This window comes from Dasypus novemcinctus, chromosome 13, assembly GCF_030445035.2.
Source record: "Dasypus novemcinctus isolate mDasNov1 chromosome 13, mDasNov1.1.hap2, whole genome shotgun sequence".
Classification (NCBI taxonomy): Eukaryota; Metazoa; Chordata; class Mammalia; order Cingulata; family Dasypodidae; genus Dasypus; species Dasypus novemcinctus.
In genome coordinates this window covers 14680630-14708513 of record NC_080685.1, presented here as the reverse complement: position 1 = coordinate 14708513, position 27884 = coordinate 14680630, and the positions used below count along the sequence as shown (strand labels likewise).

The 27884-nt window shown below is 41.0% G+C and overlaps 1 protein-coding gene and 2 pseudogenes across 2 annotated transcripts in view; 1 reads left to right on the top strand and 2 right to left on the bottom strand.

Moving 5' to 3' along the window:
- The window catches only part of TBCE (tubulin folding cofactor E), a 120744-nt gene that overhangs the window by 22270 nt on the left and 70590 nt on the right, over positions 1–27884 (top strand). For both annotated transcript variants that reach the window (XM_058309508.2, XM_071207367.1), the window contains exon 2: positions 19501–19633. In XM_058309508.2, coding sequence (XP_058165491.1) covers positions 19534–19633 — 100 coding nt within the window. In that variant the 5' untranslated portion in view covers positions 19501–19533. The remainder of the gene's footprint in view (positions 1–19500; positions 19634–27884) is intronic.
- On the bottom strand, positions 70–9488 carry LOC101440839 (tyrosine-protein phosphatase non-receptor type 11-like; annotated as a pseudogene).
- On the bottom strand, positions 9683–10216 carry LOC101441276 (actin-related protein 2/3 complex subunit 1A pseudogene; annotated as a pseudogene).

Below are 27884 nucleotides of genomic sequence, written 5' to 3'. Positions count from 1 at the left end.
GCATCTTTTGATCTTTTTAGGGAGAGGGTGAAAGTCACATCTATTTCTGTGCTGAAATTTTGGTGGGTCTTATCTAAAACTTTTCAGCTGCTGCATCAGCCCCACATTTTCATAGACCTCTAGTATTATCTTCTCTCATTTCTGCATAGGGTGGTATTGGGGTGCAAGGTGGGAGGGGACTCTGATCTCCACTTGTATGGTCTGCTAGGAAACAGTATTTCTATATTCATGTCTTTGCTCTTGCTTTTTTGCTCTTTTATATCATGCACTATAGTGTTTCAATATAATGCTGGATGGCTCTATAGATAAATCGGTACTGTGCTTTTATTTGGACCATCCCTGACCTCTGAGACTGCACCATCTGAACTGTTTGAGCATATCAATGTCACAGTCAATACCTTTTTCTCTGATAATGTCAATAAGGATGCCAATCACAGTGAATGTTCCTGTCTTGATAGTTACAGCACTGCAGTGAACCACCACAGGCCCAGTGTCCATAATGCTCTCCTGTTTATAGTGCATTTCCTCCAAGTGCCCTTGGGATCACTGGGCAGTCTGTGGTATGGCCAGGTCTGAAAATGGTATTGCCAGACCATTTTCTCCATATAGCCCTTGTCCCATTTAAGTTATCTTAATGTATAGTCATGAGTGACACTTTCTTTGATATTCCTAGCATGTGTGACCCCATATTCTTTTAGAGCATATTCGTCAGACCAGTATTTGACACATGTACTCTTCCCTCTCTCCATTTCTTTTGTTGTCATGACAATCACTTGTGAGTTCTTCTGAAATACCGTCGCCAGAAGTCATTCATCTTGTTTTGCAGGTGGCCTTGTGTGGTAGTTTAACTCTTTGAGCTTTGAATTGTTGCATTTGTTTTCAAATTCAGTTATTATAATATTCACATTGATATAATCTGAAACTGGCTTGTGGGGAATCATCATTGTAAAGAAGACCCTGGTATGTTCAAAGGGCAGGACGTTTTATATCTATTTTTCCTTTTATTTTCGTGCCTCTGACCCACTTTTTGGCTGTAGAGAAGTTTGCACTTCTATTGTAGTCTCTCAAATTCTTCCCCAAAGTATTGTTTGACTTTATCTGTGGTCTTGGCAAATTTGCTTAATTCTTGAACCCAGCTTTCTATTTCAGCAGCATTAATATGAGTTTTGTTGAAGGGATATTTGAGCTGCAGTGGCTGTGGACTGCAGTAGCTATAGACTGACGGGGTTGCAGGGGTCCTCTTTCCCAAAAAAGGGGAGAGGGAAGGACACAGCCCACAGCAAATTGAGATTTTGGCAGTGGAGGGTTTGCACACTTCCAGGCTGGATGGGCCCCTGACATTGTTTGCCCTGAGAGCCTTTAGGGAGCTAAAGATAATTTGCCTTCTCAAACAGTCTCCTTACTGCCCCAGGCTGGTTGCTGAAGAGGCAAAGGGAGGGTGGGTGTGGCTGGCCAAGGGTGAAGAACAGCCTCTGAGGAAGTTTGTGAGGCTTGACCATCCCTGAGTACATTGCTTCTGCACTCCTCACCCACCTGAGGAGTTACACTGACTGCATGCCCCCCAGCATCTGGGGTCAGAGCTGAGAGGTCTGCGAAAGAGCACCATTCACTGGCTAGACCAGATAAGTCCATGAAAAAGAGGAAAAAATAGTAAAGATGTAAGCAGGTACCTTTGCTGCCACCCTCTTCAAGGCCCTTGGAAACTGGCCTCCATTCCATCATTGGGTCCTTAACCCTGGTTTGAGCAGTTAAACAAGAGCAATCCTAAATATCTAGAACAAGTTGAACCATGAGTCAGAGAACAGTGGTTGCACACAACTACTTAACAATAAATCCCTAGGCAAGAGAGAGAAATTAAACATCAGAGTAAATTCAGCATCAGAATCAGATGCTTAGACATTAGCAAAAAAATTATAAGCCATACCAAGAAAAAGGAAGGTATGACTCAGGCAAATGAACTAATCCAACTCTAGCTAAAAAACAGGACTTGAAACAGCTAATCAGTGAGGTTCATACAAATCTGCTAAATCATATCATGGAGTTAAAGGACATGACTAAAGAAATAAAAGACATTAAGAAGACATAGTGAGGGAAGAGGATTGGCTCAACTGATAGAGCGTCCACCTACCACATGGGAGGTCCAGGATTCAAACCCAGGGCCTCCTGGCCCGTGTGGTGAGCTGACCTACACGCAGTGCTGCTGCACGCAAGGAGTGCCATGCCATGCAGGGGTGTCCCCTGAATAGGGAAGCCCCACGCACAAGGAGTGCACCCCGCAAGGAGAGCTGCCCCATACAAAAAATGCAGGAGTGGTGCCGCACACATGAAGAGGTGATGCAGCAAGATGATGCAACAAAATGAGATGCAAATTCACAGTGCTGCCATGAATGCAAGCGGACACAGAAGAACACATAGTGAATGGACACAAGAGAGCAGAAAACAGAGTAGGGGGGAAAGGGGAGAAATTAATAAATCTTAAAAAAAAAAAAGACGTAGTGGGGAAACAGACTTGGCTCAATGAATAGAGCGTCCACCTACCACATGGGAGGTCCGCGGTTCAAACCGAGGGCCTCCATGACCCATGTGGAGCTGGCCCACGTGCAGTGCTGATGCGCGCAAGGAGTGCTGTGCCATGCAGGGGTGTCCCCCACGTAGGGGAGCTCCACGTGCAAGGAGTGCGCCCCATAAGGAGAGCTACCCAGCACGAAAGAAAGTTCAGCCTGCCTAGGAGTGGTGCCGCACATAAGGAGAGCTGATGCAGCAAGATGACGCAACAAAAAGAGACATAGATTCCCAGTGCCGCTAACAAGAATAGAAGTGGACACAGAAGGACACACAGCGAATGAACACAGAGAACAGACAACTGGGGTGGGGCGGGGGGGAAGGGGAGAGAAATAAAGAAAAAATCTTAAAAAAAAAAAGACAGTGAACACAAAGAAGAATTTGAAATCTTGGATAGAAAAATAACAGTTTATGGGAATGAAAGACAAAGATTAAAAATACAATAAGGTACACAACAGCAGATTTGAAATCATGGAAGAAAGAATCAGTGATGTAGAGGAAAAAACAGTGAATGGGCTCAGGGAGTTGAATGATAACACAAAGCGCTTCAACATATGTGTTATGGGAGTTCCAGAAGGAGACAAGATGGGAAAGGGTATTTGAGAAAATAGGGCTGAAAATTTCCCGCCTCCCATGAAAAAATGAAAATATGTGTCCAGGAAGCACAGCGTACTCCAAAATTAGAAAAAACCCAATAGACCTACCCAAGACATACACTGCAGCATTCCAAATGCCAAAGATAAAGAGAAAATTCTGAAAGCAGAAGGGAATTATGAAGCATCACATACAAGGGATGTCCAATAAGACTGTGGATTTTTCTTCAGAAACCATAAAGGCAAGAAGGCGGTGGTATGATATGGCACTGAAAGAGAAAAACTGCCGGTCAAGAATTCTTTATCCAGCAAAACTGTCCTTCAAATATGACAGTGAGCTTAAAATATTCAGAGATAAACAGAAACTAAGAGAGTTCGTAAGTAAGAATCCAGCTCTGCAGGAAACACTAAAGGGGATTCTGTAGCCAGAAAAGAAAATGTGAGGGAGAGGCTTGGAGGACGGTGGGGAAGTGAAGACTATCAAAAAGGGTAGTCAAAAGGGTAAAAAAGATAAAAAAAATAAGATATAACATATGAAAGCCAAAGGACAGCGGAGCAGATATGGCTCAAGCAGTTGAGCGCTTGCTTCCTGATGGGAAGTCCCAGGTTTGGTTCCTGGTGCCTTCTAAAAACAAAGAGACAACAAGCAAAGCAAATGAAAAGACCAAATCAGGGGAGCTGATGTAGCTCAGTGGTTGAATGCCAGCTTCCCACGTACGAGGTTCTGGGTTCAATCCCTGGTCTTGGTACCTGAAAAAAAAAAGCCAAAGAATAAAAAGACTGAAATAAATAATTCCTTTACAGTAATAACATTGAATGTTAATGAATTAAACTCCCCAATCAAAAGATATAGGCTGACAGAATGAATAAGAAAACATGAGCCTTCCATATACTGTCTGCAGGAAACTCACCTTAGACCCAAGGATGCAAATGGATTGAAAGTGAAAGGTTGGGAAAAGATATTTCACAAAAAAATAATAACCAAAGGAGAGCAGGAGTAGCTGTACTGATGTCAGATATAACAGACTTTAAATGTAAAAAAAGTTTTAAGAGATGCAGAAGGCCATTTATATTAATAAAATGGACAATCCACCAGGAAGGAGTAACAGTCATAAATATCTATGCACCTAACCAGGGTGCCCCAATACATGAGGCAAACTCTGTCAAAACTGAAAGGAGAAATAGATGTTTGTACAATAATAGTTGGAGACTTCAGCATGCCACTCACATCCATAGATAGACCAACTAACAGAAGACCAACAGGGAAACAGAAGACTTGAACAATATGATAAATGAGCTGGACCTGACAGACATATATGAACATTGTACCCCAAATCAGCAGGTTATTTCTCAAGTGCTCATGGATCTTTCTCCAGGATAGACCACAAAACACAGCTTTCAATAAATCCAAGAATATTGAAATTATACAAGGCACTTTCTCTGATCGTAATGGAATGAAGCTGGAAATCAATAATAGGTTTGGAAAAGGGAAAGTTTGCAAGTAAATGGAGACTAAACAACACACTCTTGATCAGTGGGTCAAAGAAGAAATTGCAAGAGAAAGTAGATATCTCGAGATGAATGAAAACATTAGAATACAACATAACAAAACTTATGGGATATAGTGAAGGCAATGCTGAGAGGAAAATTTATATGCCTATATTTATATATTTATTTTTTAAGATTTATTTATTATTTCTCTCCCCTTCTCCCCCCCTGCCCCAGTTGTCTGTTCTCTGTGTCTATTTGCTGCATGCTCTTTGTCCGCTTCTGTTGTCGTCAGTGGCACGGGAATCTGTGTTTCTTTTGGTTGCGTCATCTTGTGTTAGCTCTCCATGTGTGTGGTGCCATTCCTGTGCAGGCTGTACTTTCTTTCGCGCTGGGCGGCTCTCCTTACGGTGTGCACTTCTTGCGTGTGGGGCTCCCCAGCACGGGGACACCCCTGCGTGGCACGGCACTCCCTGCGCGCATCAGCACTGCGCATGGGCCAGCTCCACACGGGTCAAGGAGGTCCAGGGTTTGAACCGTGGACCTCCCATGTGGTAGGTGGACGCCCTATCCATTGGGCCAAGTCTGCTTCCCGGTTTTCATTTTAAAAACAAATTGGGCATTTTTGTTTATTAGCTAAGCAACTAAAACTACTTTATTAGTAACATTAATGTTGAGTTGCTGTATTTCTTGTAGTGTCAATGTAAGTCACTTGTGAATTTCTAGGAATCTGACCATTTCATCTAGGTTGTCTAGTCTGTTGACATACAGTTTCTCATATTATCCTCTTATGATACTTTCTATTTTTGTGGGGTCAGTCGTAGTGTCCCTCTTTTCATTCTGATTTTATTTACTTACATCTTCTCTCTCTCTTTTTTTAGTCTTGCTAAGAGTTTGCTGATTTTATTGATTTTCTCAAAGAACCAGCTTTTGGTTTTGTTGATATTCTCTATTGTTTTCTTGTTCTCAATTTCATTTATTTCTGCTCTAATCTCTGTTATATTTCTTTTGTTCTGCTTGCTTTGGGATTGGTTTACTGTTCTTTTTCTAGTTTCTCCAATTGTTGAGTTAAATCTTTGATTTTAGATCTTTCTTCTTTTTAAATATAGGTATATATTTGAAGAGAAGGGAAAATTACCCAACGTATTTTATGAAGCCAACATCACGCTAATACCAAAGTCAGATAAAGATAAGAAATCACAGAGCAATCTCTCTAGTGAACATAGATGCAAAAATTCTCAACAAAATACTTGCAAATAGAATCCAATAGCATATCAAAACAATTATACATTACAATCCAGTGTTTTATTCCTGGAATGCAAGGGTGGTTCAATATAAGAAAAGCAATTGATGTAATACACCACATTAACAAATTGAAGGTAAAAAAACCACATGATCATCTTGATTGATGCAGAAAAGGCATTTGACAAAATTCAACATCGTTTCTTCATAAAAATTCTTCATAAGATAGGTGTAGGAGAAAAGATCCTCAACATAATAAAGGGTATTTTATGAAAAACCCACAGCAAACATCATACTCAATCTGGAGAGGTTGAAAACTTTCCCTCTGAGATCAGGAACAAGACAAGGATGCCCACTGTCACCACTGTCAATCAACATTGTGCTAGAAGTTCTAGCTAGAGCAATTAGGTAAAAATAAAAAAATAAAAAAATTGGAAAAGAGGAAGTAAAACTCTCACTGTTTGTAGGTTACTTGATTCTATATTTTTAAAATCTGAAACATCTACAGCAAAGCTACTTGAGCTAATAAATGAGTTTAGCAAAGTGGAAGGATATAAGATCAACATGCAATAATAAGTAACATTTCTACGCACTAGTAATGAGCTGAGGAAGAAAACAGGAAAAAAAATTTAATTTACAAGAGCAACAAAAAGATTCACTTATGTTGATTCATCCATCCTTGCCCCTCCCACGCTTTCTCCTATTAACATCTTACATTAGTGTAGTACATTTGTTACAATTGGTGAATACATGTTAAAGCATTGCTATTAACTATTAACCATCATCTGTAGTTTATATTGTGGTTTACACTTTGCACCGCACAATTTTATAGGTTTTAGCAAAGTGTATAATGCCCTGTATCCATCATTACAATGTCCTGCAGAACAATTCCAGTGTCCCCAGAATGCCCCATGTTATACCTATTCTTCTCCCTCCTTCCCCTCAGAACCTCTAGTGACCACTGCCTTTGTATAAATGTTATAAGTTCTTCCATTACTAAATAATAAAAAATCTACTTTAGTCCATAGCTACATTCCCCTATAAAAATTTTTTTTTAGGTTTTTAAAAAATTTATTGAAGTATGTCATTCATACATAAACATACGTAAACAATAAGTGTATAGTTATTGTTATGAACTTACAAAGCAGACATACATAACAATACAGGGCTCTCATACTTCACCCTACCCCAATACCTGCATTGCTGTTAAACATTTTTAACTAATGATGAAAGAATATCCTCAAAATATTGCTATTGGAAGTGGACTTGCCTCAATGGATTGAATGTCCGCCTACCACATGGGAGGTCCAGGGTTCAAACCCAGGGCCTCCTGACCCATGTGGTGAGCTGGCCCATGCGCAGTACTGATGCGCACAAGGAGTGCCATGCCATTCAGGGGTGTCCTGCATAGGGTAGCCCCACATGCAAGGAGTGCGCCCCGTAAGGAGAGCCGCTCATACAAAAGAAAGTGTAGCCTGTCCAGGAGTGGCACCTCACACATAGAGAGCTGACGCAGCAAGATGACGCAACAGAAAGAGACACAGATTCCCAGTACCACTGACAAGAATACAGGCAGACACAGAAGAACACACAGCAAATGGTCACAGACAACTGGTGGGGGGAAGGGGAGAGAAATAAAAAAATAAATATATTACTACTAACCAAAATGTCTTACATTTGGTGTATTTTTTCTCCAACCCACCCTATTATTGTTATTATTATTATTTTATTTTTATATCATTTATACATGAACATACATAAACAATAGGTATATAATAAAAGTTGGGAACTTACAAAGGAAACATGCATAACATCATACAGGGGTACTGTATACCAACCCACCAACACCTTGCATTGTTGTGAGATATTTGTTGCAGATTATGAGATAATATCATCAAACTATTACTACTAACTATGGTCCATAGCATACATTTGGCACACTTTTTCCATTCTCCCCCATTATCAACCCAGTACATCTTTGGCATAGATGCATGAAAATTATAGTATTGCTGTTAACCACAGTCCATAGGTCATTCAGGTTATATTTTTCCAATGCCTCTCCACATTCCCACTACCCTGCAAAAGTGATGTACATCTGCTCTAATTCACAAATCTGTACTGTTTTTTGTTTTAATATTTATTTATTTATTTATTTCTCTCCCTTTCTCCCCCCGCCCTGGTTGTCTGTTCTTTGTGTCTGTTTGCTGCGTCTTCTTTGTCCGCTTCTGCTGTTGTGAGTGGCACAGGAATCTGTGTTTCTTTTTGTTGCGTCATCTTGTTGTGTCAGCTCTCAGTGTGTGTGGTGCCATTCCTGGGCAGGCTGCACTTTCTTTCACTCTGGACGCCTCTCCTTACGGGGCGCACTCCTTGCGCGTGGGGCTTTCCTCTGTGGGGGACACCCCTGCGTGGCATGGCATGTGCGCATCAGCACTGCGCATGGGCCAGCTCCACACAGGTCAAGGAGGCCCGGGGTTTGAACTGAGGACCTCCCATGTGGTAGTCGGACGCCCTAACCACTGGGCCAAGTCCGCCGCCTGTACTGTTGAATCTGTACCATCAACCACAGTTCTCATCCACCTCTGGGTTTACTGTGCTATTCAGTCCCTAGATTATTCTCTAGTTTTCTCATTGACATTTACATCCTTAGACTAATCTTTCCAGCCACATTCCGTTTATAAAACAGCTGTTACACACTATAATGTGTTACTATCAGCTCTATACATTTCAACACTTTTACACTAAAGTTAATTAAAACTTCTCCATACGCTAAGCATCAGTAATCCATCTCACTTCTCCTCTTACCTCCTTTAAGAATTCACCACTTACCACCAGGGTCTTGAAGATGTTTTCCTACATTTTCTTGCAGAAATTTTCTGGTTCTTGCCTTTATGTTTAGTTTTTTTTTTTTTAATCAATTTTGAGTTAATTTTTATATAAGGTGTGACATAGGGATTCTTTTTCTTTCTTTTGGCTATGGATATCCAATTCTCTCAGCACCATTTATTGAACGGACTGTTCTGCCCAAGCTGGGTGGGTTTCACAGGCTTATCAAAAGTCATTTGACCATTGGAAGGATCTATTTCTGAAACTTCAATTTGATTTCATTGGGCTGTGTGTATCTCTTTATGCCAGTTCCATGCTCTTTTTACCACTGTAGCTAGATAATGATTTCAAGGTCAAGAATGGAATGAAACAGAAAAAATAAAATTACTACTGCTTTAAAAAATGTTCACCAGTTATATTCAAACAAAACCACACAAACAATATCTGCACGCTATGTGCTCAGTGTTTCCTGGCAGCTGACTTTCCTCCCCATCATGCAAATGACAGAGCTGTGGTCAGTCATAGTTTGTCATGCTAGATCCTGGAGGTTCACTCAGCTTCACATTATTTGAAGACCCTGGATAGAAGACTCTAAAGTCTTGAAATCCCAAATTGCTATGGCTCCATCGATGCCTGTTGTGCAAATTTGCGACAGTCTTTCTTGTCCACTTCATAAATAGACACTTGAGTGATGCTATTCTCGTGGTGTCTCCAAGGTTGTATAGCAGTCTCAATTGAGGCCTTCTTATCCTTGTTGCAGAAGTGTTCCATGGCCGACATGTTGCACTGGATGCTCTGTTTTGGAAGGTCTAGTTTGGAGATTAAGGTCAAGCAGCCGCGGTCATTGTAGTTAAAGAGCATTGGGCAACAGTCATGGCCAGTGTCTACAACACTATTCTTGGAAATTAAAGATACACTCAGGAGTGTCAGGAACTCTGTTTTCAGAGTTGAAACCTCAAACACAAGAGCCCTTGTTAAACTAGAGCTACATTTGAAGTCATCAGCTTCAAAACATTGTTGAGATGCCAATCCAAGCTGTGGACCGTGGAACAAATAGGCTTTTTAATGTGCTTGCTTATCCACCAGTCATTTTCAGACTCAAAGTAACAAACAGAAATGAGTCATGCTCCACTTCCTACAGGAAGTTTGTTCTCTAGAGGGGACTACTTCACAAAAGTGGCCACACAGTTAATTCTCAGAATTACCAGGGTCGGCTTCCAGACAGCATCTTTCTGACTCCAGACATAGGAATTGTGATCTGCCCGGCAAGTGACAATGCAGTCATCCTTGGGAGCCCAGTCAGTACCTGTGATGTGTCCATTGTGCTCTTTGAATTCATGCAGTCTTACCCACTAGCTCCCGTTCTTCTTATAGAGGTAGACTTCGTGGTTACTGGGGCTAAAGGCAATCTGTGTATGATCCTTGTTCCAGGCGTGACATGTGATTGGCTCTAGTAAAAAGTGATCTAGAGACATTACTCTCAGTGTTTTCAAATGCTAGATAGCTGGGATTGGGGCAGTCTGGATGGTTCCGGAGCGCGAATTTGCAGACTCTCGACAGTTGATGCAAGCAGGCTCTGCAGGGCTGCTAGTGTCTTTTAAAGTCTATTTCATGTGATATAAGTGTAACTACTCTGGCTTTTCTTTTTTTTTCTTTTTTTTTTTTTGTTACTACATGCATGTAGTATCTTTTTCTAGACTTTCACTTTAATTTCTTGGAGACTGCATATAGGTGGCTTATATTTTCTTAATCTCTTCTGCCAGTCTGTGCCTTTTAATTGGGGAGTTTAATTCATTAACATTTAATGTTGTTATTGTAAAGGCAGTTCTTATTTCATCCATTTTGACCTTTGAGTTTTATCTGTCATATTTTATTTTCACCACTTTTTAAATTCTTTTAGTTACTTTTCATTTCTAAACTCTCTTCCAGGCATTTCTTTCCTGTCTTTCTTTTTGGACTGTAGCAAAGCTGATCTCTTGGAAAAAACTCTCTCAGTTTCTATTTATCTGTGACTATTCTCAACTTGCCCTCATTTTTGAAAGATAATCTTGCTGGATATAAGATTCTTGGCTGGAAGTTTTTCTCTTGCAATATCTTAAATATATCATACCACTGTCTTGCCTCCATTGCTTTTGATGAGAAATTGGCACTTAATCTTATTGGCTATCCCTTATATGTTATGCATTGTTTTTCTCTTATTGCTCTCAGAATTCTCTCTTTGTCTTTGGCATTTGACGTTCTGATTAGTATGTGTCTCAGAGGTGGCTTATTTAGATTTATTTGGGTGGGAATATGTTGTGTTTCTTGGACATGGATATGTAAGTCTTTCAGTAGGGTTGAGAAATTTCCTACAATTATTTCTTCACATATTCCTTCTGTCCCTTTTGCCTTCTCTTCTCCTCCTGGGGCACCCATGACACGTATGTTTGCATGTCTCTTTTTTTCTAAAATTTTTTTAGTTAGGCCAGTAAAAAGATTTTTTTGGGAAATGGGGGAAAGAACAATGCTTGCTGAGAAATGGAAGAGAAAGACAGAAAAATCTGTTTGCGTGTCTCTTGTTGTCATTTAGTTCCCTGTGACTTTGTTCAATTTTTTCCATTGTTTTCTTCATCTGTTCTTTTGTATGTTTACTTTCAGAGGCCATTTCTTCAAGCTTGCCAATCCTTTCTTCTGCCTCTTCAAGTCTGCTGTTATGTACTTCCAGTGTATTTTTAAATTTCATTTATTATACCTTTCGTTCCTGTAAGATCTGCTGTTTTTCTACGTATGCTTTAAAATTCTTTTGCTGACCCAACGTCTTCTTTTTTTGAAATATATTTTTTATTTATTTAAAAAATACATAGATCATATAAAATGTAACATTAAAAAAAATTGGGAACCCATATGCCCCACTACCCACATCTCCCACTTTTCCCACAACAACACCTTTTTTCATTAGTGTGGTACATTCATTGCAGTTGAGCCAATGTCTTCTTAATATCCTTAATCTTGGGAAGTGGATGTGGCTCAACTGATAAGAGCATCTGCTTACCATATGGAGGGTCCAGGGTTCTATATCCAGTGCCTCCTGACCTGTATGGTGAGCTGGCCCATGCACAGTGCTGCCGTGCTCAAGGAGTGCTGTGCCATACAGGGATGCCCCCACAGGGAGCCCAACATGCAAAGAGTGCACCCCGCAAGGAGAGCTGCCCTACGTGAAAAAAGTACAGCCCGCTCAGGAGTGGCACCGCACACATGGAGGGCTGACGCAGCAAGATGATGCAACAAAAAAGTACCGCCTGATAATACAGGTGGATGCAGAAGAATACACAGTGAATGGACACAGAGAGCAGACAATGAGGGGAAGGAGAGAGATAAATAAAATAAACCTTAAAAAAAATCCTTAATCTCTTTAGCCATCTCATTGAATTTATTAAGGAGATTTGTTTGAACACCTATGATTAGTTGTCTCAACTCCTTTAACTCATGTGGAGGCTTATCTTGTTCCTTTAATTGGGCCATATCTTCCTGTTTCGATATGAATTGTAGTTTTTTGTTGGTTTCTTGGCATCTGGCTTACTAGATGTATTTATTCTGGGTGTAGTTTCTCTGTTTAATTTAGGGCTTTCTTGACTTTTCTCTCTTCCTGGTTGTGTAGTTGGAGCCAGGGATGTAGTTGGTGCTGTAAGCTGTGCCCACGATGCCCCAGGGACCAGTGAAGCTTCTCCCACTGGTCAAAATGATGTCAAATGAGTCAAAATGATGGCTACCAGCCTCTTTCTGACTTGGACAGGCTCAAACTTTAGCTGTTCTTAGGGTTATACCTTAGCCAGATGAATTTATTAATCAGTAGCAGAATTCGATGGCCAATCGTCTCTTCCTCTCCTATTTTCAGGAAATGGATGTTCCAACTTCAGCCACAGAATAGCTCCTGAGGCATCTAGTGCCACCAGAGTAGGATGATCACCAGACTCTGAGGTGTGGCCTGTATTTTCCTGGAGAGACTGGCGCGGGTCCCCCAACTTCCTCCCTGCCAGAGGTGAGGCTGGGCTTAGGCTTGAGCAGCAATCTGATCTGGATGGAAAAACCGTCAGTCCCTACCAGCATTCTGATTTTCAGTCTGTCCCGCTTACCCTCAGGGGCAGAGTTAAAATGGTGGCTACAAGCCTCTTTCAGACTTGGACAGGCTCAAACTTCAGCTGTTCTTAGGATTATACTTTAGCCTGCTGAATTTATTAATCAGTAGCTGAAGTTGGTGCCCAACTGTCTCTTCTTCCCCTGTTTTTGAGAAGTAGAGTGTAGCAGTTTGATATTATTGATGAATTCCAAAAGGAAATATTGGATTATCTTTGTAAACTAATCTTTTCCTCTGGGCATATTAGATTATATTGGATTCATAGGTTTACTTGATTAAGTAATTATGTAAATCTCTTGTGCCAGTAGTGCTTTGAGTCCCTACCCTTTGGTGGGTGGGGACTCACAGGTGAAAGGCATGGCAAAGGACAGAGTTAAGGGTTTCTGATGTAGGAGTTTTGATCTTGGAGTTTGATGCTGAAGTCTTAAGCTGGAGCCCCAGAAAGTAAGCACATGAGGAAACGAAGCAAGCCCCAGAAAGAAAAGAACATTGAGCCCAGGAAGAAGCAAGCCCTGGGAAGAGAGGAATCCTGAACCCAGAGAAAAGCAATATCCTAGAAGAGAGGAACCCAGGAAGCGTGAACCCTGGCAGATGTCAGCAGCCATCTTGCTCCAACACATGACAATAGACTTTGGTGAGGGAAGTAACTTATGCTTTATGACCTGGTAACTGTAAGTTCCTACCCCAAATAAATACCCTTTATAAAAACCAACCGATTTCTGGTATTTTGCATCAGTACCCTTTTGGATGGCTAATACATGGAGCTTACAGTTCCAGCTGTGGAACAGCTCCTGAGGTGGCTTGTGCCTCCAGTGGAGGATGGGCACTGGCCTCTGGGACGTGGAGCGCTCTACTTACGAATCTTCTCTGCGAATGGGCAGTCTACTCCTTCCATTCCTTCAAATATGTTGCAGGATGCTCTTCTGGTCTCCTAGAGCCCCCAAATAGGGGCTTTAGATAGCTCTGGGTGATTACTACTTCCCTGTAGCATGAGCTGACTCTAGGAGCTCCTTACTCTGCTGCCATCTTGCCGGTTGTCCTCCCCCCATTATATATATATAAATATTTTTTAAAGATTTATTTATTTATTTTTCTCCCCTTCCCCCACTGCCCCAGTTTGTTCTCTGTGTCTATTTGCTGCGTCTTCTTTGTCTGATTCTGTTGTTGTCAGCGGCACGGGAATCTGTGTCTATTTTTGTTGCATCATCTTATTGTGTCAGCTCTCCATGTGTGCGGTGCCATTCCTGGGCAGGTTGCACTTCCTTTTGCGCTGGGTGGCTCTCCTTACAGAGCGCACTCCTTGCGCGTGGGGCTCCCCTGCACAGGAACACCCCTGTGTGGCACGGCACTCCTTGCGCGCATCAGCACTGCGCATGGGCCAGCTCTACACGGCTCAAGGAGGCTCGGGGTTTGAACCGCGGACCTCCCATGTAGTAGATGAGACAGATGCCCTAACCACTGGGCCAAGTCCACTTCCCTGCCCCTATTTTATTTTGAACATAAACTTCTGTGTAGGGTCCTGACTCTCAGCAGCAACCTATATCTGTTATGGATTCCTCATACCTGGATCTACCAGCCTATTGATACCATCAAATCATCTAAATGGTTTTGACTTTTCCCACTAAATTTGGGCTGTGAGATGATTTCCCTTTTGGTTGCTGTGCAGGTTTAGATCTACATCTCACCCCTACCCAACTGCCCAGTCCTCCCATATTTATACAAAGTCCAGTCCCATTGTGAAATAGGGTCCTTTTCACAAGAATTGGGAAAAATGTTTTTAATCAGACATTGGAGGACCTGGTTGAGAGGATGTAATACTGAAATTTGATAATAGATAAAATGCTCACATTAGTCTCTCAAACGTGACACAGAGAAAAGTAATAGAGGAAATGTTTACCATCTCTTAAGAAAAGTTAACTTCAAAGTGGAGAAGTAATAATACTAAAAGTCTCATGTGTCATGTAATCCAACCCAGCTCCAGGAGTCGTGTCAGGGCAGCCGCAAAACCAAAGAGTGCACTTGGCACCGAACATGAGCTTTGTTGGGACTTAAAAATGGAAGAGGGTCTCTGAAGGCAGTAGTGCTCTGCAAACAGGCAGGAAAATGGGGGCAACGTAAGGGGTTTCAAGACACAGACATTCCATAGGGTAGAAGAGCAGAGTTTCTGTTAAGCTCACGTGAAACCCACAGTAGGGGTCTAAATGTTATTGCAGGATGGGAGTGTACAGTTTGAAAAGAGTACAATTTATAAAACATGCACGTTGTTTCCCTGTGGGGAGGTCTGTTACATTTTAACTTGTGTCCTGAGGCATGCAGGTGCCTACCTGATGCAGGTTGAGTTTCCCTTACGGAGGAGGAGGAGGGAGAGCCAGGGCCCGGACCAACTGGACCACCATACCATGTGCTTATGAAGTTTATGGGTAATCAATAAAATAATTTTAATCAAGGAAAGTATGAGTTAACAGTGTATGTTTTTCTTATTTTGTACACATATGGTAACATTATCAAAATAGAAAAGTACTTTTTTTCAATAGTCCAGTAATTTGTGGTCATTTAAAAATTCTTGGTGCTGCAACTTTACTAACTTTTTATAGTGGAAAAAATTTTCTCATTTGGATAAAGATGAGGGTAAAGCTACAAATCATTTGTGCTAGTGAAAAGAACTCAAAGTTTTTAATCCCTTGTTTCACACGATCTCTGCAGCTCCTGATACTATGACTTCATTATTCATTCTTTAAACTCTTTCCCCTTGGGTGTCCAAGATCCTGGGAATCTGGTTTTCTTTTATTCTTTCTAGGTTTTTCTCCTCTAACACCTTCTTAGGGATTTCTTCCTTTAAATTATTTATTTAATTCCCCCCCTCCCCCGGTTATCTGTTCTCTGTGTCTATTTGCTGCGTCTTGTTTCTTTGTCCGCTTCTGTTGTCGTCAGCGGCAAGGGAAGTGTGGACGGCACCATTCCTGGGCAGGCTGCACTTTCTTTCACGCTGGGCAGCTCTCCTTATGGGGCGCACTCCTTGCGCGTGGGGCTCCCCTACGGGGGGGACACCCCTACGCGGGGGACACCCCTGCGTGGCAGAGCACTCCTTGCGCACATCAGCACAGGAATGTGTGTTTCTTTTTTTTGTTGCGTCATCTTGCTGCATCAGCTCTCCGTGTGTGCGGCACCACTCCTGGGCAGGCTGCGCTTTTTTCGCGCTGGGCGGCTCTCCTTACGGATTGCATGTAGGGCTCCCCTAAGCAGGGACACCCCTGCGTGGCAGGGCACTCCTTGCGTGCATCAGCACTGCACATGGGCCAGCTCCACTCGGGTCAAGGAGGCCCGGGGTTTGAACCGCTGACCTCCCATGTGGTAGACGGACACCCTAACCACTGGGCCAAGTCCGTTTCCCTTCCTTGTTTCCTTTTAAGTATTATATTTCCTCAGGATTCTGTAAGTTATCCTCTTTTTTTCTCCACCCTATCTCATCACCTCTTACGATATCAGTTATAAATTATGTGCTGATGACTCTCAAATAGACATTTCTAGTTAAAACATGCCTTTTGAACTTACATACCCACATCCATGATGACATTCTTTAGGGACCCCAAACTCACTGTTTCCCCTTCCAAATTTAAACCCTTGCATTATTCTTTCCAGTGTCTGATACCACCATCTACCCAAAACAAAGAAATTATGAGTCTTTCTAGTCTACTCTTCTTTTACCATTTCTATCCAGTTAGTCATCAAACTGTTTATTTTAGTTCTTAACTTTCTCTAAAATCTCCTCTCTCAGTTCTAACTGCCACTGGACTATAAACTTCTGGGGCAGGAATCATACACATATAGTTTACTATACAAGGTTGAGCACAGTAGCTTGCATGTAGTGGGTGCTCAGTGAATATGTGTTGAATAAATGGATGGGCCACTGCTTTGGTTCATTCTCATTGTTTACACCTGGAATACAGCAATATTTTTCTAATTGTTTGTTTTGCTGCTTATTTCCTTTCAGTGTATCCTCTGTACTGTCACTAGAGTGATATATCTAAAAATAATTTTTTTTAACTTATAACCATTTTAGTATGTATTTTTAAAAGATAAGGGCCTTTACAATACCATTAGCATAGCTAAAAATTTAATAGTTCTTTGTATTGTCAGCCAAAGGGGTGCTGATGCAAAATACCAAAAATTGGTTGGCTTTTATAAGGAGTATTTGAGGTAGAAGCTTATAGATACCAGGCCATAAAGCATAAGTTACTTCCCTCAACAAAGTCTACTTTCATGTGCTGGAGGAAGATGGCTGCCTTTGTCTGCAAGGGTTCAGACTTCCTGGGTTCCTCCCTTCCAGGGTCTTGCTTCTCTGTTTTCTCCACAAGGTCAGCTGTAAACTATGAGACTTTCTAGACTTTGCCTCTCTCCATAAGGTGAGCTATAGACTATCAGGCGAATGGCTCTGTCTTTCTCTGTCTCTCTCCCTGGGGTTTCTGCCATGTCTAAAGAGCCATCTTGGGAAGCGGACTTGGCCCAGTGGTTAGGGCATCCATCTACCACATGGGAGGTCCGCGGTTCAAACCCCGGGCCTCCTTGACCCATGTGGAGCTGGCCCATGTGCAATGCTGATGCGCGCAGGGAGTGCCATGCCACGCGGGGGTGTCCCCGTGCAGGGGAGCCCCATGCGCCCCGTAAGGAGAGCCGCCCAGCACGAAAGAAAGTTCAGCCTGCCCAGGAATGGCGCCGCGCACTTGGAGAGCTGACACAAGATGACACAACCAAAAGAAACACAGATTCTTGTGCGGTTGACAACAACAGAAGCAGACAAAGAAGAACATGCAGCAAATAGACACAGAGAACAGACAACTGGGGTGTGGGGGGAGGGGAGAGAAATAAATAAATAAATCTTTAAAAAAATAAGTAAATAAAGAGCCATCTCTGTTCCTCTGTGTTCTTCTCCTGGCTCAGGTCCTCTCCTCCTGGGGCTTGCTTCTGTTTCCTTTGGGAGCTTACTTCCTGGGACTCCAACCTAAGGCTTCAGCATCAAACTCTAACATCAAAAACCCCAACATCAGAAACCCTTAACTCTTTTCTTTTCTTTTCTTTTTTTTTTTTAAAAGATTTATTTATTTATTTAATTGCCCCCCCCCTCCCCTGGTTGTCTGTTCTTGGTGTCTATTTGTTGCGTCTTGTTTCTTTGTCTGCTTTTGTTTCTTTGTCCGCTTCTGTTGTCGTCAGCGGCACAGGAAGTGTGGGCGGCGCCATTCCTGGGCAGGCTGCACTCTCTTTTCACGCTGGGCGGCTTTCCTCACGGGCGCATTCCTTGTGCTTGGAGCTCCCCCACGCGGGGGACACCCCTGCGTGGCACGGCACCCCTTGCGCGCATCAGCACTGCACATGGCCAGCTCCACACGGGTCGAGGAGGCCCGGGTTTGAACCGCGGACCTCCCGTATGGTAGACGGACGCCCTAACCACTGGGCCAAAGTCCGTTTCCTCCTTAACTCTTTTTCTTTGCCATGCCTTTTATCGTGAGTTCCTACCCACCAAGGGGTGGGGACTCAATGCCCTAATCATAACTCAATCATGCCCAGGTACAGATCAGATTACAAACATAATTCAATATCTATTTTCAGAATCCATAACCATATCAAACTGCTACATTCTTTTTTTTTTTGAAGTATCGGGGGGCCAGGGATTGAACCTAGGACCTCGTATGTGGGAAGCCAGTGCTCAACCACTGAGCCACATCGCCTTCTCTGAGTAGGTTTTTTCATTCGTTTGCTTGCTGTTCATTTTTGTTTTTGGGAACTGAACCCAGGACCTCCCTTGTGGGAGGCAGGAGCTCAACTTCTTGAGCCATATCCACTCCTCAATTATTATTCTTAAATATCATCAGATATTCAGTCAGTGTTTGAAGTGACAATTTTCTCATAATTCTTTCTTTTCTTCCTTCATTGTTGTCATCATTGTTAGAGTTTTTTAAAATTATAACACAATTAAAATCCATACATGGCGATTGATTGACATATCTAAATTTCTTTTAATCACTTTGTTCTCCCTCTACTCCATTTTCTCATTATATTTCATTTATTGAAGATACTGGCTTATATATCCTGTAGAGTTTCCCACAGTCTGGACTTTGACTCACTGGATCCAGATGGTATCATTTTACATGTTCATCAGGCTTCTGCTTTTCCTGCGAAGTGGGATTTAGATCTGTTTATCTTTCTTTATCTCTGGGTACTTTTCTCTGGGCACTTTTAAGACCTCTTTATTTTTAGGTTTCTGTATTTTCAGTAGTGTTAACATTTTTTTTAATTGTTCATTACGTGTTGCTTCCTGAACCTATGAATTTATCTTTTTCACAAATTCTCCTATTCTGAGGAGAGAACAATGCCTATATTGCCCCTTCTCTCTTCTCTCCTTTCCTTGAGTAAATGGCAGAATACACTAATGTGATATGAGTCAACTGTTCTTAAGTAAGAGTTAAAAAAATATATTATCAAAATATAGTTAGATAGTAAAGTAAAACCAAATTTTGAAAAGTATGGTATATAAACCTATTAGTCCTTCTCTTCACCAAAATATAAAAGGCTAAATTGGTCTGAAGCATTGTACTCATGAGTATATAACCGTGTGGAGTTTAAAAAAACATATTTGAAAGGAATTGTGTTAAGTTCTTGTCAATGTTGTAATTTTCTTCCTAGATCTCCTTGTTTATTGGATCTGGCTATATTATAATGAGTGATATGTTGACTTCAGATGTTATTGGTCAAAGAGTTGAAGTTAATGGAGAATATGCCACAGTGCATTTTTCTGGACCTGTTCCTCCTATAGCAGGTAATTTGTGATTTTATATGTGCCTGTCTGTAAGTCTGCGTGTACATAGATGGATATGCGTGTGTATGTGAGTGTGTGTGTGTATATATATATATGCATTCTGCCATTGTTTCATTTTAAGTGTTCCAGTAGTGCTTTATCATACCAGTTTTGAGGAAAATAACAACCATTTTATAGATGCTTCCTGTATGCAGTTGTTTCATTTGGGCAACAATGTCTTGTGCTACTATGGTTTTGTTGAATTATAAGCTATAATGAAAAGTTAAGTATTTGGTTTGCTATTTTATATTAAAAATACCTTAAAATATCTTCTGAGAAAAGTTTAAACAACAATAACAAATTTTGATTTCTCATAATCTAAACCCAAAAACTAAGTGTAATTTAAAAATTTTTTTCAGTCATTATTCCATATGTATTTGTATTTAATGTAGTTTAAATTGATTAGCATGTAATTTTGTATTGCTTTTTTTTTTACTTTGTATTATTTAATATATACTTAACTATGTTTCTACAGCATTATTTTACTTGTATTTCCTAATGAATGCATTTATAGTATATAGTTTGTTTAGTCATTCCTCATTTTTGGACATTCATTTCTGTTTTTTTTTACTTTTGTAAATAACATTGTAGTAAAGTTCTTTCTTTGGTTAATCAACAAATATTTGAGTATCTACAACATGTTAGGAAATGGTGTGAATAGGTACAAGGGATTTAGTCATAAACTAAAACAGTGGTTCTCAAAGTGTGGTCCCTGGGCAGAATTAACATCACTTTGGAACTTGTTTGAAATTTAAATTCTTGGGCCTCACACCAGAACTACTGATTTTGAAGCTCTGGAGATGGGGCCCAGCAATGTGGTTTAAGTCCTCCTGTTGATTCTGATGCTTACTAAAGTTTTGAGAACCACTGAACTACATAGATATGGACTCTGCCTTCCTGGAGCTTAAGGTTTTCCATGGAAGGCTTTGAACAAATGTCCTGTTATAACTAAGAATATTGGTAAGTGGGAAGAGAAGTAACATTTAAAAAATAATTCCTGTGTACCAGACGCTTTCACATGATATCTGCTTTGAATATTATACCAACAACCCTAACATATAAGTTTCTACTCCCATTCTTATAGATGAGGAGATCAAGACCAAAGCTTTCAAATGGCAGAACTGAGATTTCAGTCTATCCTCCAGAGCCCATGCCCTTTGTACTCTCTTACATGTCAAGAATTTGAATAATTTAAAGGCTTTTGATATGTATTGCAAATTGCCATCTGAAAGAATTGGATCAATATTAATACTTGGAAATTCCCAATACCTACCTTCTCTGGAAAGTAGACTGAAATGGAGATGGCATTTAGGAAGTTTAGTGTTCAGCGATTTATTTATTTATTTATTTATTTAAGATTTATTTTTTATTTATTTCTCTCCCCTGCCCCCCCCAGTTGTCTCCTCTCTGTGTCCCTTTGCTGTGTGTTCTTCTGTGACCACTTCTATCCTTATCAGCGGCACCGGGAATCTGTGTTTCTTTTTGTTGCGTCATCTTGCTGTGTCAGCTTTCCATGTGTGCCATTCTTGGGCAGGCTGCACTTTCTTTCATGCTGGGCGGCTCTCCTTATGGGGTGCACTCCTTGCGCATGGGTCTCCTCTATGCGGGGGACACCCCTGCGTGGCAGGGCACTCCTTGTGCACATCAGCACTCACATGGGCCAGCGCCACATGGGTCAAGGAGGCCCGGGGTTTGAACCCTGGACCTCCCATGTGGTAGGCGGATGCCCTGTCCATTGGGCCAAGTCCGCTTCCCCTTCAGCGATTTATTAAGGTATGCTATTGAGACCAATACCCTTGGCAGGGAAAGAACAGGAAGCAGGATTGAGCAGTGGGAAGGAGGTGGGTTGCAATTAGATCTCAGAGGTTTCAGCTGACCCCATGGGGAGCTCAGGAGATGGGATGAGTCTTCAGAGTCATTCCTAGTTGGGCCAAAGGGTGGCTGGGCATTTATTCCTCTGCTTTGATCTGTCATTGAGTTCTGATTGCCCAATAAAGAGGAGAATGCCCTTGGGCAAGGTGCTCTGTTCTGCAGATACAATTCTTTATTTTTTTAATTTTTAATTTTTAATTTTTTAAAAATTTATTTCTCTCCCCTTCCCCCCCACACCCTGTTGTCTGCTCTCTGTGTCCATTTGCTGTGTGTTCTTCTGTGACCGCTTCTATCTTTATCAGCGGCACCGGGAATCTGTGTTTTTTTGTTGTGTCATCTTGTGTCAGCTCTCCGTGTGTGTGGCGCCATTCCTGGGCAGGCTGTGCTTTTTTTGTGAGGGGGTGGCTGTCCTTGTGGGGCACACCCCTTGCTCGTGGGCTCCCCTACGCGGGGGGCACCCCTGCATGGCAGGGCACTCTTTGGGCACATCAGCACTGTGCATGGGCCAGCTCCACACGGGTCAAGGAGGCCCGGGGTTTGAACCGCGGACCTCCCATGTGGTAGACGGACGCCCTGTCCATTGGGCCAAGTCTGCTTCCCCAGATACAATTCTTTAAGAGGCCTGATGATTGAGGGCTATCTGCCAAGTCAGTACTCCCAGCAGGGGGAGAATAAGTCCCAATTCCTAATGATGTATCTGGGTGGTGATTCACAGATACAGTAATATTGATGAAAGTTATTTAATGGTAGTATAGTAAATATGAAGTAGCATACTATTTTAATTTTAATTTATTAAATTGTGAATTTGACACTTCTCTATGTATATATTATCAGGCAATTGTCTCCCCCCTGCCCCCCGCGCCCCGAAAATTTTACTTCTGCAAAGAGGGAGCTACTGTGTATAACTCTTTACTAATTATCATATGAGGGTGTTCCCTCCATTACTATAGCTCAATTGATGCTAGTTTTGGATTGCTTTTAGAGGTCATCTGATGGAAATTATACAAAGATGCAAAGAAATTGAACATAGATTTAGTAATTATTCCTGGGGTTTCCTCACAATCAACATGTACTACATGTTGTCCTAGGACTGTTGTGAAAAGTAAATGAGTTAAGGTGTTTGAGGCACTTAGACCAGTTATTGGTGTACCATGTTAGCTATTATTGTCATTGTTGTTAAATAAACATTTTTAAAAAATCACTGAATTCCTGATATTTTGCAAATGGCTACTTGGGGTTAGAGGTATAATTTCGTATGACAATATCATGTAGATATTTAAAAATTGTCCTATCTTAAAGCTGTTTTGATATAAGTAGAGATGACGTGCTGTGGTAGGAGAATTATGGCCACCCAAAGATGATCATTCCCTGATTCCCTGAATCTGTGAATATGTTAGGTTACATGGCCAAGGGGAATTCAAGTTGCTAATAGCTGACCTTAAAAAGGAAGATTAGCCTGGATTATCCAGGTGGGCCCAGTGTAATCACAAGGGTCCTTAAAAGTGAGAAGCTGGAGTTAGAGTGTCAGAGTGATGCAGTGTGAGAAAGACTAGCCTGACTATTGCTGACTTTGACAGTGGAAGGGGCCTTGAGACAAGGCATTTGTTTAGCCTTTAGAAGCTGGAAAAGGCAAGAAAACAGATCCTCCCTTAGACCTTCCAGAATGTAATGCATCTCAGCCAACACCTTGATTTTAGTCCAGTTACTTCTGTGTCAGACCTCTGACCAACAGATCTGTAAGATAATACATTTGTGTTGTTTTTAAGCCAGTAGGTTTGTGGTAATTTTTTACACCAGCAATAGGAAACGCATATGCCTTAGCTAATTGTGTGAAGTACTTAAAAAGTGAGATATTGGTAGGAAAAATTCATTTGAAGAGTCTGAATAAAATTGTTTCACAAATTGTGGGGTGACGATGGGAAAGCAGTATTTCTAAATTAATGTACTACTTTATGCCATGTGATATATATATACATATACCTTTTTTTTTTTTTGAGTTACTGGGGCTGGGGATTGAATCCAGGACCTCATATGTCCAGGAAGCTGGCACTCAACCACTGAGCCACATCCCCTCCCCTGAATTGTTTTTTTCGTTTGCTTCCTTTTAATTTTTTTGTTTTTAAGAGGCACCAGGGACCAAACCCAGGACCTCCCATGTGGGAAGCAGGCGCTTGACCACTTGAGTCACATCCTTTCCACCCAAGTGATTTTAAAAATGGTTATGTAGGGAAACGTGTGTGGCTCAATCAGTTGGGCTCCTGTCTACCATATGTCTACCATATGTCTCCTTGTGAAGGCAGCTGGCCCGCATGACGTGGAGAGCCGCTGGCCTGCCATTGCCATGGAGTGCCACCGGCCCGCCAGTATCACGGAGAGCCAACTCCGCAAGGTGACGCTACAAAAAGGGAGACAAGCAAAAACACAGAAGGGAAACAGATTTGGCTCAATGGATAGAGCATCTGCCTACCACATGGGAGGTCCAGAGTTCAAACACAGGGCCTCCTGACCCATGTGATGAGTTGGCCCACACACAATGCTGATGCATGCAAGGAGTGCCGTGCCACTCAGGGGTATCCCCCACATGGGGGAGCCCCATGCTCAAGGAGTGTGCCCCGTAAGGAGAGCCACCCGGAGCAAAAAAAGTGCAGCCTGCCCAGGAGTGGCGGCGCCCACACAGAGAGCTGATGCAGCAAGATAATGTAACAAAAAGAGACACAGGTTCTTGGTGATGCTGACAAGAATCCAGGTGGACACAGAAGAACACACAGCAAATGGACACAGAGAGCAGACAACGGGGGGGGGGGGTGGAAGGGGAGAGAAATAAATACAAAATTAATCTTTTTAAAAAAAAATTTCTCCCCCCTCCCCCGCCAGTTGTCCGCTCTCTGTGTCCATTCGCTGTGTGTGTTCTTCTGTGACTGCTACTATCCTTATCAGCGGCACTGGGAATCTGTGTTTCTTTTTGTTGTGTCAGCTCTCCGTGTGTGTGGCACCATTCTTGGGCTGGCTGCACTTTCTTTCCCTCTGAGTGGCTCTCCTTACACGCACTCCTTGTGCGTGGCACTCCCCTACGCAGGGGACACCCCTGCATGGCACAGCACTCCTTGCGCGCATCAGCACTGCGCATGGGTGAGCTCCAAATGGGTCAAGGAGGCCTGGGGTTTGAACTGTGGACCTCCCATGTGGTAGGCAGATGCGCTATCCATTGGGCCAAGTCTGCTTCCCTACAAAATTAATCTTTAAAAAAAAACAAAGCACACAGAAGAGCACACAGCAAACGGATAGAGAAAGCAGACAACAAGCAAGCCGCAGGGGCAGGGGAAATAAATAAAAAATACAGACACAGAAGAATGCACAGCAAATGGACCCAGAGAGCAGACAGCAAACAAAAAGCCACAAGGGGGGGATAAAAAACAAAAAGGTTATGTAACTAATTTAATGAAATGTTATAAGTAGATTTTTTGACATCTATATGCTTAAAAATTAAATATTTGAATACTTGGATATTCAAATATCCATATAAACGGGGTTGCCTACATCCATTATTTCATTTGAGGTTGTAAAGTGGTGATATTGTAACAATTTTCTATTTCCAGCATCTTTTTATTTGTGTGACCACTTACCCTATGGAAAACTTCCCTTTTTTAATAACTTGGTTTCCCAAATAAATGGGTGATTGGAGGGTAGGATAAATGTTTAATTCCTTTTTAAAAAATTTTTTTTATCATTCTTAAAAATATTGAGTTGGTTCACTAGATTAACATTGAGCTTTTTAAAGAATCCTTATAAAATGATCGCTTTAAACATATTTGATAGTTGCAGTCCATTCTGTTATTATTCTTATTGATGCTCAAATCATCCAATCTTTAGCCAATAGGAGCCTCTTCAAACTGCTTCCTGAGTATTTTTGACATGACCCTATGATTTTCGATGGCTTCTTTGCTTCTTAATATTATAATATGTTCCATGTTCATCTTAAACATTTCTTGTCCCACATCTGGAATCAACCATTTCTCCAAGAGGGAAGTAGTATTTGGAGACCACAATCTGGGCCCTTTGGGTGCTCATTTATCCTTGATTGGTCATTATTCCCTGGCCTTTTTAGTGGACAGAGCGATATTGGGAGAATAAGTTCCTAGAAGTAGAATAGATCGAAGGGTCTTGTATATTTTTTGTAGTTATTATAAAAACTTAAAAATATATAGAAACTGAGAGGGTAGTATAATAAACACTTATATACCTGTCATGTCAATTTAACAATTGTTAACATTTTGCCATGTTTGCTTCATCTTTTATTTCAGAGTAAATTATATACATGGTGACATTTCATCCCTAAATGCTTCATTGCGCATCTCTAAAACATAAGTACATTTTCTTTTTCTTTTTTTTTGCATTTTAAAAATTATTTTTTGTCTTTTTTTAAATATACATAGCTCACAAATAATGTTACATTAAAAAATATAAGAGGTTCCCATATACCCCATCCCCCACCCCCAGTACATTTTCTTATAAACAGTATGTGTATTTATTTTGCAGTAAAATAATATTGATGAAAGTTAAATGGTAGTATAGTAAATATGAAATAGCATACTATTTTAATATGTGAATATATTTCAGTAAAACAGCTTTAAAAAAACAGTACATATATTTTAAATTTAAGTCTTGATTCATATTGTAAAATTGCTGAGCAGATTTCTTGTAAGCCATCAAGCTCAAATTATGGCAAAACTGTCCTAATTAACCTTTAGGTTTAATGCTCAAAGACTAGTCCTAAGGTACAGTGTGCCCATGCTTTAAAATGAATAATCATGTATTCTTTACAAAGTATAGGTCTTTATAATTATTTTTAATTGTGGTAAAATATACCTAACATAAAAATTATTTAAACCATTTTAAGTGGACAATTCTTTGACGTTAAGTACATTGATGATACTATGTGATTTTCATCACCATTTCTAGAATAGTTTTCATAGTCAGCCAGAGAGGTGCTGATACAAAGTAACCAGAAATCTGTTTGCTTTTACACAGGGTATTTATTTGGCGTAAAAGCTTATAGTTACAAGGCCCTAAAGAGTCCAGCTCAAGGCTGCTCTTTCACCAAAGTCAGCTGCCATGAGCTGAAGCAAGGTGGTGGGTTATATCTGCCTGATCTCTCCTTCCTTCTTCCTCTTAAGGTTCCTTGGGCCCAGCTTCTTCTGATGTCAGCTGTAGGATGGCAGAGGGCTCATGACTCAGGGCTTCTTATATCAGTCTCGCATGGGGCTCATTTCTTTCCAGGCTTTCTCAGCTGCTCAGCTTTCAGTTCTTTTGGGTATATACCTAGGAATGGAATTGCTAGATCATATGGTAATTCTATATAACTTTCTGAGGCACTGCCCAACTGTTTTTCACAATGATACCATTTCACATTCTTACTAGCAGAGTATAAAGGTTCCAGTTTATATGGATTCTCTCTAAACCCTTGATATTTTTAGTTCTTTAAATAATAACCATCCTAGTGGTGTAAAGTGGTATCTTATTGTATTAATAGTTTTAATATGCATCTCTTTAATGGCTATTGGTGAACAACTTTTCATATACTTATTGGCCACCTGAATATGTTCTTTGGAGAAATGTCTATTTAAATCCTTTGCCCATTTTTTATTTTTCCATTTCTTAGACTTTCAAATTTCTTTTTTCATTTTTTAACTTATTTTTTATATCAATCTTACATGTTACTCAACACAAGACATGAACTACAGTAACAATAAATCTGCTTTAGTCAACAGTTACACTCCCTCCTTATTTTTTGTTCATTTCTCAGTCTTATGGGTTTTGGGACTGTATCCACTCTGACTACTTCAGACTGAAAAGGGATGAGTGTATTATTGGGCAGATGAATGGAATTGTTTTGCTTTTAGTTTTGCTTTTGGTCTGGGGCTGGTCCATCAGTATCTTTTTTTTTTTTCCATCATTATCATTTTCTTAGTTGTTCAGGGCAGGTCCTAAGACCTGGGGAGTAGGAGTTAGCCACATGTCTGTTGGGTTTCAGAGCTACACTGGCATAGGAACAATTGGAAGGCTTTAAGTCTCTGAGAAATACACTTCACAAGTAAATTGAAAATTGTAGGTTCATTTAAAAGAAGTAGAAACATTACGATTAGGGGAGTTTATACCTAAGTATAACTATCTTATATTGGGGAAATAGATTTTCATATATTTCCAGATAGAGCCTGCTGATGTGATGTTGATTTCATGAGGCCGTGTGGCTTGCCTATGGTGTCCAGACATCCCTAGGGCCCTCATGAGTACTTTTGTTTGTTGCTCTGTTAACTGTTTAAAAGGCTGTGACTGTCTAGAT